The following is a 14581-nucleotide window of genomic DNA, read 5'->3' on the forward strand; positions in this document are numbered from 1 at the left end:
TATACAGAAGTCTCTTTTTTAAATGATTTTTAAATACTGTAAAAATGTGTAAAACAATGGAAAATTATAAAAAGTTTACAAGTGGAATAGAAATCAGAAAACAGGGTTATAGATAGATGAAAACATTGAACTGATTAATGGAAGAGCCCCAGAGAAGTGTGGAGGATTGGGAAGCAGAGAACTGGTGTAGATCTCCACGAGGTCCAAGGAAGATGGGGTGAAGAAGACGGGAATAGAGCATATGGGACACAATGGGGGCTGTGGGCATCAGGTAGGGAAGTGGTCAGGGAACTGTAGAGAGGAGGTATCTGGATAGGTGGTTCAGAGAACTAGGAATGCACAAATTCAAGTGTTTATAGAGGAGTTGCAGGAGGCAGACACACACATGGAGCTGGGGAGGCAGGGATGAGGAGGGACATGGGGAGACAGAGAGAAGAGGGAATCTTTGAACACTTCACACATTTTTTACACTTCCACCATGGATAAAATCCTCTCCCTTTTTCCTCCATTTCATTCCCTCTCGCTCCCCTTTGTGTAACACAACAGTAATTCATATACCACATGCAGAAGTCTGCAGAACAGAAATTCACTGCAGTGGGCCTCTCATGTCATTGCACGGTTGGCCTCCTGCAGATTTTGCCCACTAATCCCATTTTGTTAGTAATTTAAAACACAAACACACATTAAAAGATCATTAAGTCTAGAGCTGGTCAGAAAGAAAATGTTCATCTGAAAAAAATGTCGATGAAAAAGTGGGAAAAAAAAAAAACTTTTGTGAAAAAATGTTCTCTGACCTCTCATTAACTTAAAAATACAATCACTAGAAAACCAAGGAAAACACCAGGAAAGAGAACGTTAACATCCAGACCAACCTCACGTGCCTTACTACACACACATCAAACAACCCAAACACACACACACAGAGATTCCTGAGCTCCAGAATAAAACCGCTTTCATTTCCAATCCCTCACAATGCACACATCCAGGTCCTCAATCACACAAGCTTACTAGCTTAACTCTGACTTCAGATTTTTTTTAAGTACCAATAATACATATTACATGTCTGTCAGTATCATGCCTGATGTCATATGTGAGCATGATTGTAAGGAACTGGACATAAGCATTTTGAGTGGTTGCATTTTGCAAATGAAAGTGAGTTTGTGGTGGAAGTAAGGAGTCTCTGAGTCCACCTGGTATTACGATGCCTAGGTGGTAAGGGATGTTAATATTGCCTTAACTGGTGATTTTCTTGAATTTTAGTGATTTCATTTCAAGGAGTTTGACTCAAGCAACTTTAACAGTAATTTAACAAAGTTTTGGTGTATGAGAATAAATCAGAAGACACAATTATTAGAGAATCCCTCACTGAAAGAGAAGCTCAAGATGTTCACACTAACAGCCGAATTTTGCCTTTCTTACTAGGGGAAAACTCCCAAGAACTGCAAGGTCTGGATAGTGAGCAAAATGGATGCAGCTTCCTTTAAACACCGGGGAAAATGTAAGACTTACCTGTACAGTTTCTTTCCTCCATATCTAAAGCAAACCCGCTGTTACATCTACACTTGAAACTTCCAATTGTGTTCCTGCATTTGCCATTCATGCACATACCAGGGAACACTTTACATTCATTAATATCTATGAAAAAAAAATAAAACAGAACATTTAAATGATTAACAAGGAAACTGTGTCAAGAGTGGTAATTTCCCATTCATTTCTACACAGTGTATACTGAACACCGTTTTGTTATCTCACAAAATAAACCTGGCAGTGCATAAGACATTGTCGCTTCATTCCTGCTGCTGAAAGTCATTCTTTTTTAGAAACTGAACTTCAGCTACCACTGTGAGTTTGTGAATTCAAAACAAAGCAGGAAAGGGAATGAGGAAACCCTGTGCAATAAACTGTGCCTATAAAACACAGCCTGAGAAAGAAGCACTGAGGAGCCATGCCAGCCCAGGTGTAACTTGGTGAGAAAGTTTGTGGCTCCCTGAAACTCTTTCCGAGATTCCCAGAGCAAATGAGGACTTTTTAGCAGCTTTGCAGACTAGTACAGTGGAGTGGCGGGGGTTATAGTCCCATACTTTCACTCCTCGTTGGGGCAAAATAGTCCCTTGCAATGTATGGAGCGAGCAGTCCTCACATTCTCCATAGCACAGGGACTGCAATTGTAACAGACCTTCCACAGGGCTTATAAAAGAGGCTCTTTGTGTACACACAAGAGCCACTCAGGCCCTAAACACATTCTGATGAGCACTACACATTACTTATAGGTACCATTCTACTGGATGAATACCCTTAACTAAGAAGCATCCATTTTATGGAACCAAACTGTAGCCTGGAGACATCAGTATGTGCAGAGGAAAGTGCTGGTACAAGTACAAGAGAAAACAATAGGCACAGAAAAGCAGAGCTAAATTCTGGACAAAATACTAGTGCTTAATCCTTGTTCAGGCTAACTTCCACTGAATTTAATAGTTTTACCTGAGTAAGGACAGTAACAATTAAATATCAGAACTGATGAATGGTTATGCATAATGACAAAATGTTAAAGTTCCTCCAAACAATATGTTTTTTTTCATGACAAAGGCTTTGCTTGTTCAAAAATATTTCAGAATGATCTCACCTATATCTCATCTCTATAAAAATGAAATCAGGATAGAAAAGGTGAGAATATCCTTATTACTTCAAGTCTTTAATTTTCTGTGGGACAGAGAAACTAGTGTTTCTGTCCTCTTTTACCTCTCACCTCCATCCCCTCTAACCCCACTTCTGGCCACACATATACCTTCCAAGAATGTAACAATCCACATTTCTCCCTCCCCAACCCAGGCCTCACTCGGGCATCAATAAATATCTCATCTCCAGCTCCTTAGGCAGTTTCCAACCCTCTCAGTCTGAGAATGAAGCAAGAGCCACTTAGGCAGCATGCAGAGGGGAAGGGCAGTGGCCTTCTCCTTCCTTTCTCTATCACTGCTGGTACTGTCTTCACTATCTTCTCTAACCAAAATATTCAGCTTCAGTATCATCTCAGCCACTTTTTTCCTTCTCATCCAAAATGGATGCTGTTGCTCAATCCTGCAGGTTTTTCCTCTACATCATCATCTCCAAAACATATCCATCCCTCTCCACTCACATGCTCAAGAACCGTGACTACGTCCTAATCTCTTGCCTTGACTTGGCTTCCCAGACTCTCATCTTACCCCCATTCCAGTATATCCAGAATGCTGCCACAAAACACATTCCCCATATGGAGGGGAAGGAGATGACTATCTGAACTAATATTTGTTATGTTTTAATTTTAATGCTATATAATTGATAACATCTCTAATCATACAAACCTTGGTGTTTTCCCTTTAAGGATTGACAGATACAAATAACACCCGTTTTCAACTCCAGTAAGCTATGTGCAGCGAAGTATGGATTTTACCTTTATAAAATGGCCTGCCAGTTAGAACATCTCCCCTGTTCGAAAAGCCAGGTCCCCTAGGGCATAAAGCTTCATATTCTTTGGTGCCAGACTTAGGACATTCCTCACAGTCTGAGCCCCAAGCAGAACCAACAGCACAGCAGCAGGCATCCATACGAAACTTGCCCGGTACAGACTGAATGCACTCATCTTCATCCCACTTCAGGTAGCATTGCTCCATGCGGATATCTGCACATTTCATACAACAAAGGCAATTATACCATGTTACAGAGTAACCTTGCTAAATTTATTGAATTTTCTATAAACAGTTATTTTTTAATTATGCATGCATGATGTTCAGCCTTTTATAGATCTAGGGAGAGAGAGTACAAGATCAGATCTGTGCTTGAGACACCAACATGCGTGCTTGCTATTCCATCATACGAACTACACAGATGCATATGTATTGTTGTTAATGTTACATTATTGATGGATTTCTAGATTTGTATTGTTTCACACTGAGTAAAAGTATCTCCAGAGAGGTGCAGATCACAAGGTTTCAATGCAAATGTTAGCAAAAAGAAAAGGAGTACTCGTGGCACCTTAGAGACTAACCAATTTATTTGAGCATGAGCTTTCTTGAGCTACAGCTCACTTCATAGAGACTGGGAGTGGCTAAGTCATTATGCAAGGTAGCCTATTTCCCCTTGTTTTTTCCTACCCCCTCCTCCCCCCAGACATTCTGGTTAAACTTGGATTTAAGCTTGGAGAGTGGTCAGTTTGGATGAGCTATTGCCAGCAGGAGAGTGAGTTTGTGTGTGTGTGTGTGTGTCTCCCCGGGAAAAAGGGGGGGGGGGGTGAGAAAACCTGGATTTGTGCTGGAAATGGCCCACCTTGATTACCATGCACATTGTAGGGAGAGTGGTCACTTTGGATGAGCTATTACCAGCAGGAGAGTGAGTTTGTGTGTGTGGTTTTTGGAGGGAGGTGAGGGGGTGAGAGAACCTGGATTTGTGCAGGAAATGGCCCACCTTGATTATCATACACATTGTGAAGAGAAAAGGAGTACTTGTGGCACCTTAGAGACTAACCAATTTATTTGAGCATGAGCTTTCGTGAGCTACAGCTCACTTCATCAGATGCATACCGTGGAAACTGCAGCAGACTTTATATATACACAGAGAATATGAAACAATACCTCCTCCCACCCCACTGTCCTGCTGGTAATAGCTTATCTAAAGTGATCAACAGGTGGGCCATTTCCAGCACAAATCCAGGTTTTCTCACCCTCCACCCCCCCACACAAATTCACTCTCCTGCTGGTGCTAGCCCATCCAAAGTGACAACTCTTTACATAATCAAGTTGGGCTATTTCCTGCATAAATCCAGGTTTTCTCACATCCCCCCCACCCCCATACACACACAAACTCACTCTCCTGCTGGTAATAGCTCATCTAAACTGACCACTCTCCAAGTTTAAATCCAAGTTAAACCAGAACATCTGGGGGGGGGGTAGGAAAAAACAAGAGGAAACAGGCTACCTTGCATAATGACTTAGCCACTCCCAGTCTCTATTTAAGCCTAAATTAATAGTATCCAATTTGCAAATGAATTCCAATTCAGCAGTTTCTCGCTGGAGTCTGGATTTGAAGTTTTTTTGTTTTAAGATAGCGACCTTCATGTCTGTGATTGCGTGACCAGAGAGATTGAAGTGTTCTCCGACTGGTTTATGAATGTTATAATTCTTGACATCTGATTTGTGTCCATTTATTCTTTTACGTAGAGACTGTCCAGTTTGACCAACGTACATGGCAGAGGGGCATTGCTGGCACATGATGGCATATATCACATTGGTGGATGTGCAGGTGAACGAGCCTCTGATAGTGTGGCTGATGTTATTAGGCCCTGTGATGGTGTCCCCTGAATAGATATGTGGGCACAACTGGCAACGGGCTTTGTTGCAAGGATAAGTTCCTGGGTTAGTGGTTCTGTTGTGTGGTATGTGGTTGCTGGTGAGTATTTGCTTCAGGTTGCGGGGCTGTCTGTAGGCAAGGACTGGCCTGTCTCCCAAGATTTGTGAGAGTGTTGGGTCATCCTTTAGGATAGGTTGTAGATCCTTAATAATGCGTTGGAGGGGTTTTAGTTGGGGGCTGAAGGTGACAGCTAGTGGCGTTCTGTTATTTTCTTTGTTAGGCCTGTCCTGTAGTAGGTAACTTCTGGGAACTCTTCTGGCTCTATCAATCTGTTTCTTTACTTCTGCAGGTGGGTATTGTAGTTGTAAGAAAGCTTGACAGAGATCTTGTAGGTGTTTGTCTCTGTCTGAGGGGTTGGAGCAAATGCGGTTGTATCGCAGAGCTTGGCTGTAGACGATGGATCGTGTGGTGTGGTCAGGGTGAAAGCTGGAGGCATGCAGGTAGGAATAGCGGTCAGTAGGTTTCCGGTATAGGGTGGTGTTTATGTGGCCATTGTTTATTAGCACTGTAGTGTCCAGGAAGTGGATCTCTTGTGTGGACTGGACCTGGCTGAGGTTGGTGGTGGGATGGAAATTGTTGAAATCATGGTGGAATTCCTCAAGGGCTTCTTTTCCATAGGTCCAGATGATGAAGATGTCATCAAAATAGCGCAAGTAGAATAGGGGCTTTAGGGGACGAGAGCTGAGGAAGCGTTGTTCTAAATCAGCCATAAAAATGTTGGCATACTGTGGGGCCATGCGGGTACCCATAGCAGTGCCGCTGATCTGAAGGTATACATTGTCCCCAAATGTGAAATAGTTATGGGTAATACCTTTAGATAAGCTATTACCAGCAGGACAGTGGGGTGGGAGGAGGTATTGTTTCATGATCTCTGTGTGTATATAATGTCTGCTGCAGTTTCCACGGTATGCATCCGATAAAGTGAGTTGTAGCTCACGAAAGCTCATGCTCTAATAAATTGGTTAGTCTCTAAGGTGCCACAAGTACTCCTTTTCTTTTTGCGAATACAGACTAACACGGCTGTTACTCTGAAAATGCAAATGTTATGACCTTTGCATTATTACAACATCAAGATATAGTGTTGCCATGATATGAATGTGCTCCGTTGATTGTGTGTATTTGGTAGGAAGCAGAAGTATATTTATTCACGGTTCAAAGATACTCTAATTTATAAATATGGTATGGCATATATAGTAAAAATCAGCTATTCTTTAAAATTGGTGATATTGGATTAATACCATGAAGAATTCAGAAGATTTTAGATACAGGTTTAAGCAAAATTTGGTGCAGGTTCTGCTAGGTTTTGTTGGCCTTGTGTTAATAACTCAAAGTAGTAACAAAAAAAAACCCCAAAACAAAACCCTAGAATACTTTAATGGAAGTTCACATTTAGGGACAAATTTTCTAATGTGTATCCAAATGGGTGGATCTACCAAAAAGGTACATACACCAATTGGACCTACAAAATCTACATCTGCATACTATACTATCTAGAGAAGCGTTACATCTCTAATTTACATATGTAGTTGTGTGTGTGTGTGTGTGTGCGCGCGTATTTTAAGGCAGAAAGTGCATGTGTACGTTTTTCCAAGCTTACCTGTTTCACCCATTAAAAATAAGCTGCACAGTGTTATACACACCAAACATGCCAAAAATCTCTCAGTAAAGCATGTCAGAATGTCTCCCTCTTTTCACAAATTTCTTATGCATTTTTTCATGCCAAGAAATAACTCAAATTTTTTTTAAGAAAGTTGTTTAATTTAAAGGATTAAATCAATATAAAAAACGCATTTTATAGCTAAGCCGCTAAATGTTCATTTCTAGCCTGGAGGGGAACTTTTAAGTCCAAGTCATGAATACCTGACAAATAGTGTTCGTAATAGAAATGTTGAAAACACACTACTGTAAGCCTCTATGATATTGTTCAGAAGTTTACTGAAAGATTCGTCATCACCAAGACATCCACATATACGTACTGATTCCAAGCATACTGGAAATACCCATTTCCTAGAGGTATCTGGCTAGCTGTATAAGCCCAAAGGGCACGGCAGGGGGCTTATCAAATCTCTGCATTGAGTTATAGAAGTTTCAAGAAAATACATAACAGCATATTCCAAAGTTTGTTATTAACCTACATCTTTATTTTTTTCAACAGAGCAAAAAAGGTCTGGTTGACTCTTCTGAACTCATAATCCTGCATTTAATTTTATTGATTTCCCTTTCCAGTTCGGATTCCTCCCAGATTTACTTTTCTAAACATCCAGATTGAAACCTGATGAACAAATCTGTGACAATGCTCTGTTAGCATTCCAGAACTCTGCCAGTACCAGTGTATGATTTAGCAACTGCAGAATAGTGTAAGTACTAAGGGCCTGCTCCTATGCCCATTCAGGCCAATAGAACTTTTGTCACTGACTTCAGTTAATGGAAAGATACTCATTTACATCAATGGGAATTAGGTTAGACCTTAAGAAACCGTGTATTCTACAGAAAAGGGGGACAGTTTCAGTGTGCAAGGCAAAACATGAAGACAAACGCACTGTGTAAGTAACACAACTCAGACTAGGATACAAAGAGCACTGTTGATATGGAGAGAAAACCAATCTACAGCTCCAAAACAAACTATGTTGTATGAATTGGTCATATGACAGACTAGACCAGGAATTAGGTTTTAATAAGCATTGTCTGGCTTTTTTAATGCTCAACAGGGGAAATGAAGAACTGATGAGAGAAGATGGAAGAGCTAAAAATGACACAGATGAGTTATAGATATATTTTCCATGCAAATCCTTCAAAATAATATAAATTTCCTGTGTAAATTTCCTGTATATGCATCTTGATTTAAAACAATTTACAGCACAAATGTAAGAACTGGAAATGTAATCCTCATGGTTTCCATGCCCCCTCAAGATGTATAATTATTTTCTGCTCATGTGACCGAGCGACCACATTGCTAATACATACTTGCTTTCATTAAAACCACTGGTTTCAGAGTAACAGCCGTGTTAGTCTGTATTTGCAAAAAGAAAAGGAGTACTTGTGGCACCTTAGAGACTAACCAATTTATTTGAGCATAAGCTTTCATGAGCTTTTCGTGTAGCTCACGAAAGCTTATGCTCAAATAAATTGATTAGTCTCTAAGGTGCCACAAGTACTTGTTTTCTTTTTATTAAAACCACTGTAGTACATTAAGCAGTTTGCAGCAAGTAAACTTACTTCAGGAATGCATCATGTAGCCCAAATTGCCTAGGTAGTCTAACAGAAGACTTATGCCATGGAATTTAAACTGGCATTTATTGGTTAAACCCTGGCAAAATGAAGTGGTGGACTTAAGATAAGGTTGTAATATATATTGTTTTAAAATCAAAGTCACTCCTATCAGTTCTCACCTCCATCCACCAATTGCAAGCATCAAACTGCTCCTTGTAACCTTTCCTACAGATGCTGGGAATAACATTACCAAGCATGGAAAAAAGTCTAAGCCAAACCTACTGTACAAAACTACATAAAGATGCCAATTACACACACACACATCCTGATTTTCTGTGAGCAAACAAATATGGGAAAATGGAAGTCCATACCAGAAACAAACATATTTGCTAGATTAGATTTTGAGTTATTTCCTTTTACTTTGATACATTAACATTCACTATATGCATATCTGAGTTCTTATCAAAGCTTTGATTTTTATATACACATGCTAAAAAAAGAGCACCAAGCCACATGCTATAAGTGAAAATAACTTAAAGATACAATAGATTTAATGCCCAGAATTAATTACTAAAGTGCAACATATAATTCACTATAAACTACTACCAGCAAATCAGGCAATGCAAAAGCTCAAATCCCACTCCAACAATTCCTCACCCTTAGATACTCTACATTATCTTCAACTCCCCTTCTCCCCCTGAAAAGCAAATTACTTATTCACATCAGCTGCTGCTAACTAATAGCATAAATAGAACTACAGCTAACATAGAACGAACAGGATTGCCATCTTGCTCAACTTCAGTCTTTAATGGGGGGTGGAGGGGAATTCCTTGAAGCATGGCAACTGCTCTTAAAGTAAAGGAAAATATGAAGGCCTTGATCCTGCAAATCCAAGTGTGATGCAGAGTAGGGAGTGCAAGGTGGGTTGCACTTTCAAGCCTGAGTGAAGAGTACACATAGGTGCAAGTGTGGTTAAACACTAGGCAGAGTCCTCTAAAATGACTGAAAATAAGTCTCAAAAGCTTTTGCTGCTGCTCTCTTACTGTGATAAAAATGGATTGGGTATAGGGCATGGGCATGTCAGAGACATCCTAAGTGTACTGCTTATCCAGTTAATGAGAAGATTAGCAGTGCACTTCTTGCTCTAGTCTTACATCTGCTGCTATGCAGGAGTGACAAAGCAGCTGAGCATTAGTGCTCCCATTAATACTGCAGTCCCTCCCTGTCCTTGAGCTTATTATACATGTAACCATTCTACACATGTCCTGTAAAAAAATCAAGCTTTAAGGGCCAGATTTTCAAAAGAGCTCAGCTCCCCAGCAGGAACCTATATAAATGGCCAGAGTGGATGTGGAGCACCCTAAACAAACAAAAATTAAACTAAGAGTAAGCATACATATAAAATATATATTCTCTCAAGTTCACTATATCAGAGGAAATACCGTTCTATGAAGAAAACCCCCCTAAACCTGGTAACAGAAACTGTAAGCCAGCTTGTTATACCCTCATCAACAGTCCACAGCCTCCAAGGCAAGTCAATACCCCAATGTACCATACTGGAATAATTTTAAGGAAAACTTCTCTTGCCTGAGTCCGCTGACTTGCCCAGCACAGGTTTACTTTGTTGTTTCCTGGACTTGACAAGTGGAATTTTCCCTCTTAATTAAGTCCCCCACCTCCACTCCCAAATGGGATGTTGTTTCTAATTCTCTCTCTCTCTCTCTCTCTTTGGAGATTACATTTTTAAATGTACTCAATATGTTTTGAGCTGCTATAACAACATTCTGGTTGTCTTACTTCCCAACTGAATGCGGGCTCCCTAGGAGAAACGTTCAGAAAGGGCAAACGTAAGGCTATAACAATAAAGCAGTAGAGCCCTCCAAAAAGCATTATAAGCTCACAAATTTGAAAGTGGCTGAAAAGCTAGGACAATTTAAAACTACTGGAGCATGTCACTTTGGACAATCTCTTGGAAAGCCACAGTCATCCATGCTGAGACATTCTAAAAATTGAAATAAAATAATTAATTTTAAATTATTTTCCCTGGTACCTGCCAGAAACCTGATTTCAATTTTTAACTACATGCATTTTTCACTCTAAGCCAAAAATCCAAAAAGGAAAATCAGCTGGTTTCTACAAAATGCTCAGTTTAAAAAATAATTTTCCTTTCTTAGAAAATAGTAAAAATGTTGCTCTTCATACTTCAGCCACCAGAACTGCATTAACTCCACTAAAGCCATACAAACTCCAGAATCTATACAGAGTGCACAGTTCTTTGGCTGCCAGTTTCCCCATCTGCATCCACTGGTCCCGTTCCATTTCCAAACAGGGAATTTGCAAGCAGCAGTGTGAAGCTCACAGCTGTTGGACAGAGGTGAAGAGTGTGGCATGAAAATGTTTCAGACTTTTAATTTAAACATGTACTTAATCACAAATCACCTAAGTCCATTACTATATTTTGCCAAGCTTTTGCCAATAAATGTCCATTTAAATTACAAGGTAAAAGTCTTATTTAATATGATACAAGAGTTTGGGGCATATGAATGCAGGTTTTATAGCTTCTCGGTTATGTAAAATGCAGGTTCCCTAATGGAAAAAAATGTTCCTTTTCTATCCATTGAAAAATATTCTCATTTCTACTGGAACAACTTCAGATTTCATATCCAACTCCTGATACTATCTCTGTTTTTAATACAGCACCCTGAGGCATATGTATGCAATCAGGACCAAAAGTATACAAAAGCTACAGAGACCCTTGTGTCCAGGAACTCCCCTCATAGTGTTTGGAATTGCTGCAGTGAGTCTCTACAACTCACCATGAGGAGATATGGGTACAGGCCCCTTTCCTTATGGTAGAGTTCTAAAGAGTTTCTATATTTATTTATTTAGATGTCAGTCTTATATAAACTCCACACCAAATGGAGCACATTGAAAGCTCTGTGCACCATGGACAGACATTTAAAAACAATAATAATAAAGGAGGTATAAAGTAAAAATTAACCAAAGCAGCACACCCCATCTCCTACATCATTAGATTGCATCATTCACATGACCAGTACAGACTAAAACCCCCACCAAGCAAATCCCACCTTCAACTGCCTCTTCTCAGCCCTTCATCAACATCCTGAAAACAGATGGGCTTCACAGCATGCCAAGAATGTCAACATATGAAGACTATTTCAGACCTTGGGAGACAGAGCATTCCAAAGGAAAGGGTCCTTTACAGAGAATGCTTTGCAAGCAGACCCTATCTTTTACAATGGGGAGAATCAAGATCAAAGGCTTTTTCTGATCATAACTGTGGTAATATGACCTGGAGAGAGAGAGGCTGTCCCTCAGGTAGGCAGGTCCCAAGACTTTTAGGACATTATAGGTCAAATCATTACCTTACACTCCACCTGGAAACAGACAGCCAGGCAGTGCAGATTACCGAGCACTGAAAACGTATTCTGCCAAAAGCAGAACGATGCTTTCTGAACCTGAATTTCCAGATAGAAACTGATAATCTTCCAGAAGGTCTAGGTGTCCTAAAACAGTGTGGCTCTATGTGTATCACACTGCACATGAGGCAGAGACAGATCAGGTCCACTGTTCTTCCCCTAATCCAGAAGTATAAGCTATGGCCTTTCTGCAAGGGTGTGCCATGCCCTACTTCTGGACTGCGGATAAAAATTACATGTCCCATCACTTTTGCAATTCTAGGGGACAAAGTCCTATCCCACAGGATTTGCTAACAGGTTCAAGATTTGGCCATTAGAAAACTATAAAATGTAATGTTAACACTGACTCATTGATTAGGAAAATCACATGCCTACAATAGCTGCAGTATGTATTAAACTTAGTATTTCCTTCTGAGCCACAAGGAAGAACAATGTGCTGATTTCTCTGTAACTACTATGCTTGAACATGAGTTCCTTAGCCCCTGTGAGCCACATGTGTGACATGCTTTGCAACTAATTCAAGAAAGAAGGCGTTAACAGAAGCAATGAATAATATAGCTTCAACTGGTTAATTTTTTAAAGCACAGAGGTTTACATTTTTTGATACCTAAAGGTCTTCTTTTCTGTGTCAGAGCGTCAGTTTCTTCTGTTGACTAAATGCTGAAATCTAAAAACTTGATCTAACCCTGCAGTAAAGACAAGCCATCTCCTTTCAGATAAGCCTACCTCAAGTGAGAGCAGCCATACCGCAAAACAACACCTGAGCAGCGCAGTGTGTTTGGATTAGCAGCACAGAGCTGCTGCATCCCAACTGCATTCCTAGCATGAGCATCAGCAGTACTCAAGCTTCAACCCATACCCTATGACCGGCCAGCTAGCTCAAGTTTAAAACTCCTCTTCATCTGAGCGATTTTTGTGTGTGCAAGGGAGTCAGGGTAGAGGCAACATTCAAGCTAGACCTTGAGCTAACACTGCAGTGAAAACAAGCCCTAAACCAGATATGTCTATCTTTAGCACCTCTTAGATAGACCTCCCTAAGCTGGCGGAAGTGTTGAGTATTAAACAGACATAAATTAAAATATAAACATGAACTTAAAAAAAATACCTTTCAAGGAACAGTGCATTCCAGAAACTATAGGACTATTTTAAACTGTGCAAAGAACATGAGAAGTCAGTCACAGAGCTAAGGAACAGTAAGAGGTGACCATGTTTTTACCTAAACACACTCGACCTGTTCCATCCAGCGTCAGGCCTTCTGGACATTCACAGTGAAATGATCCTCTGCTGTTAACACAACGTCCATTGGTACAAACACCAGGGAAAACATCACACTCATTTACATCTGATGTGAAATGAAGCATAAAAAGAAGTTTAAATTTGCATTCTTAATTTATTAAGGTAGCTACAGCTTTATTGAGGATTTAAAGTTATGTCACGGCAATCAAAACATTTTCAGTTATACAATACTAGGATCTGAAGACTGTTCTTTCTTACACCTGGCAGCCTCCTGGGGGCTGTTCCAACACCTGTGAATCACCATGGTATAAACACACCCCCAGCCATATTTCCTTTTTTGTGGAAAGGTCTCCTGCACTGGGGGTGAGGGTGGATAAAGTAACAGAGATTCTGTTTATTTAGGGGGAAACCGAGGGTGCTGGACCCATCAAGTTTCCATCTGCTCTGTATCATCTGAACAGAGATTTCCTTGATTTCCTTTGCTTCTCCAATACCTTAGGATAGGGCAACACTTTCCAACAGTCACCATTGACTGTAATGGCAGCCACCAAATGTCAATTTGATTAACTTCTCCAACAACAGGGATGTAATGTAATGAATCCTCTTTTTTTTTTTTTTTTTAAACCGGATAAAGTGTGCCACTCCTGAGTAAGAAAGAATTACTTCACCTTCACAGGTAACTCCCTTAACTCTGGCAAATCCTCTTGGGCAAGCTGCATCTGGAAACAAAAAAAAAGGAACAATTATTTTCAGAATTATACGACTTTAATAGTTAATCATAATCTGAAATGTTGTGACCTTTCCCCCCCTCAAATTTATACTAAGGGCCTAACAAAGTGGAACAGTGGCATATTCTTAGTATTAAGGGCTCATTTAAAAAGAAAGAGCAGAAATGCCCTGATGTTGTCTCAATAGCAAGTGGCATGACTAGCTTAATGATACAAGGGCATATAAATTAATTCTGTCTCTTTCCCATTTGTCCTGCTCCTTAAAGCAACTGCTGTGATCCTTCCTTTTTCACACATCGGGAGCTCAGACAATATTCCTGCTTTCAATCTCCAGTCCCAGAGGATATTAAGCTCGGAGATTTAGAAATTATGCTATTTTGCAAGCAGCAATAGTAGAGAAACAAGGTGGGTGAGCTGTAGAGCCCTGTAAGATGGAAAGGTCACTGCCTTGGGCTGCAGCCTGAGCTTGAACATCGACACTGCAATTAAGCAGCCCGTTAGCTTGAGCCCTATGAGCCCGAGTCAGCTAGCATGAGCCAGCCCTGGGAGTCTAATTGCAGTGTAGACATATTCAGAGTGTCACAGCTA

The 14581-nt window shown here is 40.3% G+C and overlaps 1 protein-coding gene across 2 annotated transcripts in view; it reads right to left on the reverse strand.

Moving 5' to 3' along the window:
* Positions 1–14581, reverse strand: part of FBN2 (fibrillin 2) — a 254961-nt gene that overhangs the window by 93493 nt on the left and 146887 nt on the right. For both annotated transcript variants that reach the window (XM_048851711.2, XM_048851710.2), the window contains exons 22-25: positions 13934–13984; positions 13246–13371; positions 3428–3655; positions 1510–1635 (exon numbers count right to left, since the gene is read on the reverse strand). In XM_048851711.2, the coding sequence (XP_048707668.2) occupies positions 1510–1635; positions 3428–3655; positions 13246–13371; positions 13934–13984 (531 nt within the window). The remainder of the gene's footprint in view (positions 1–1509; positions 1636–3427; positions 3656–13245; positions 13372–13933; positions 13985–14581) is intronic.

This window comes from Caretta caretta, chromosome 5 (assembly GCF_965140235.1).
Source record: "Caretta caretta isolate rCarCar2 chromosome 5, rCarCar1.hap1, whole genome shotgun sequence".
Classification (NCBI taxonomy): Eukaryota; Metazoa; Chordata; order Testudines; family Cheloniidae; genus Caretta; species Caretta caretta.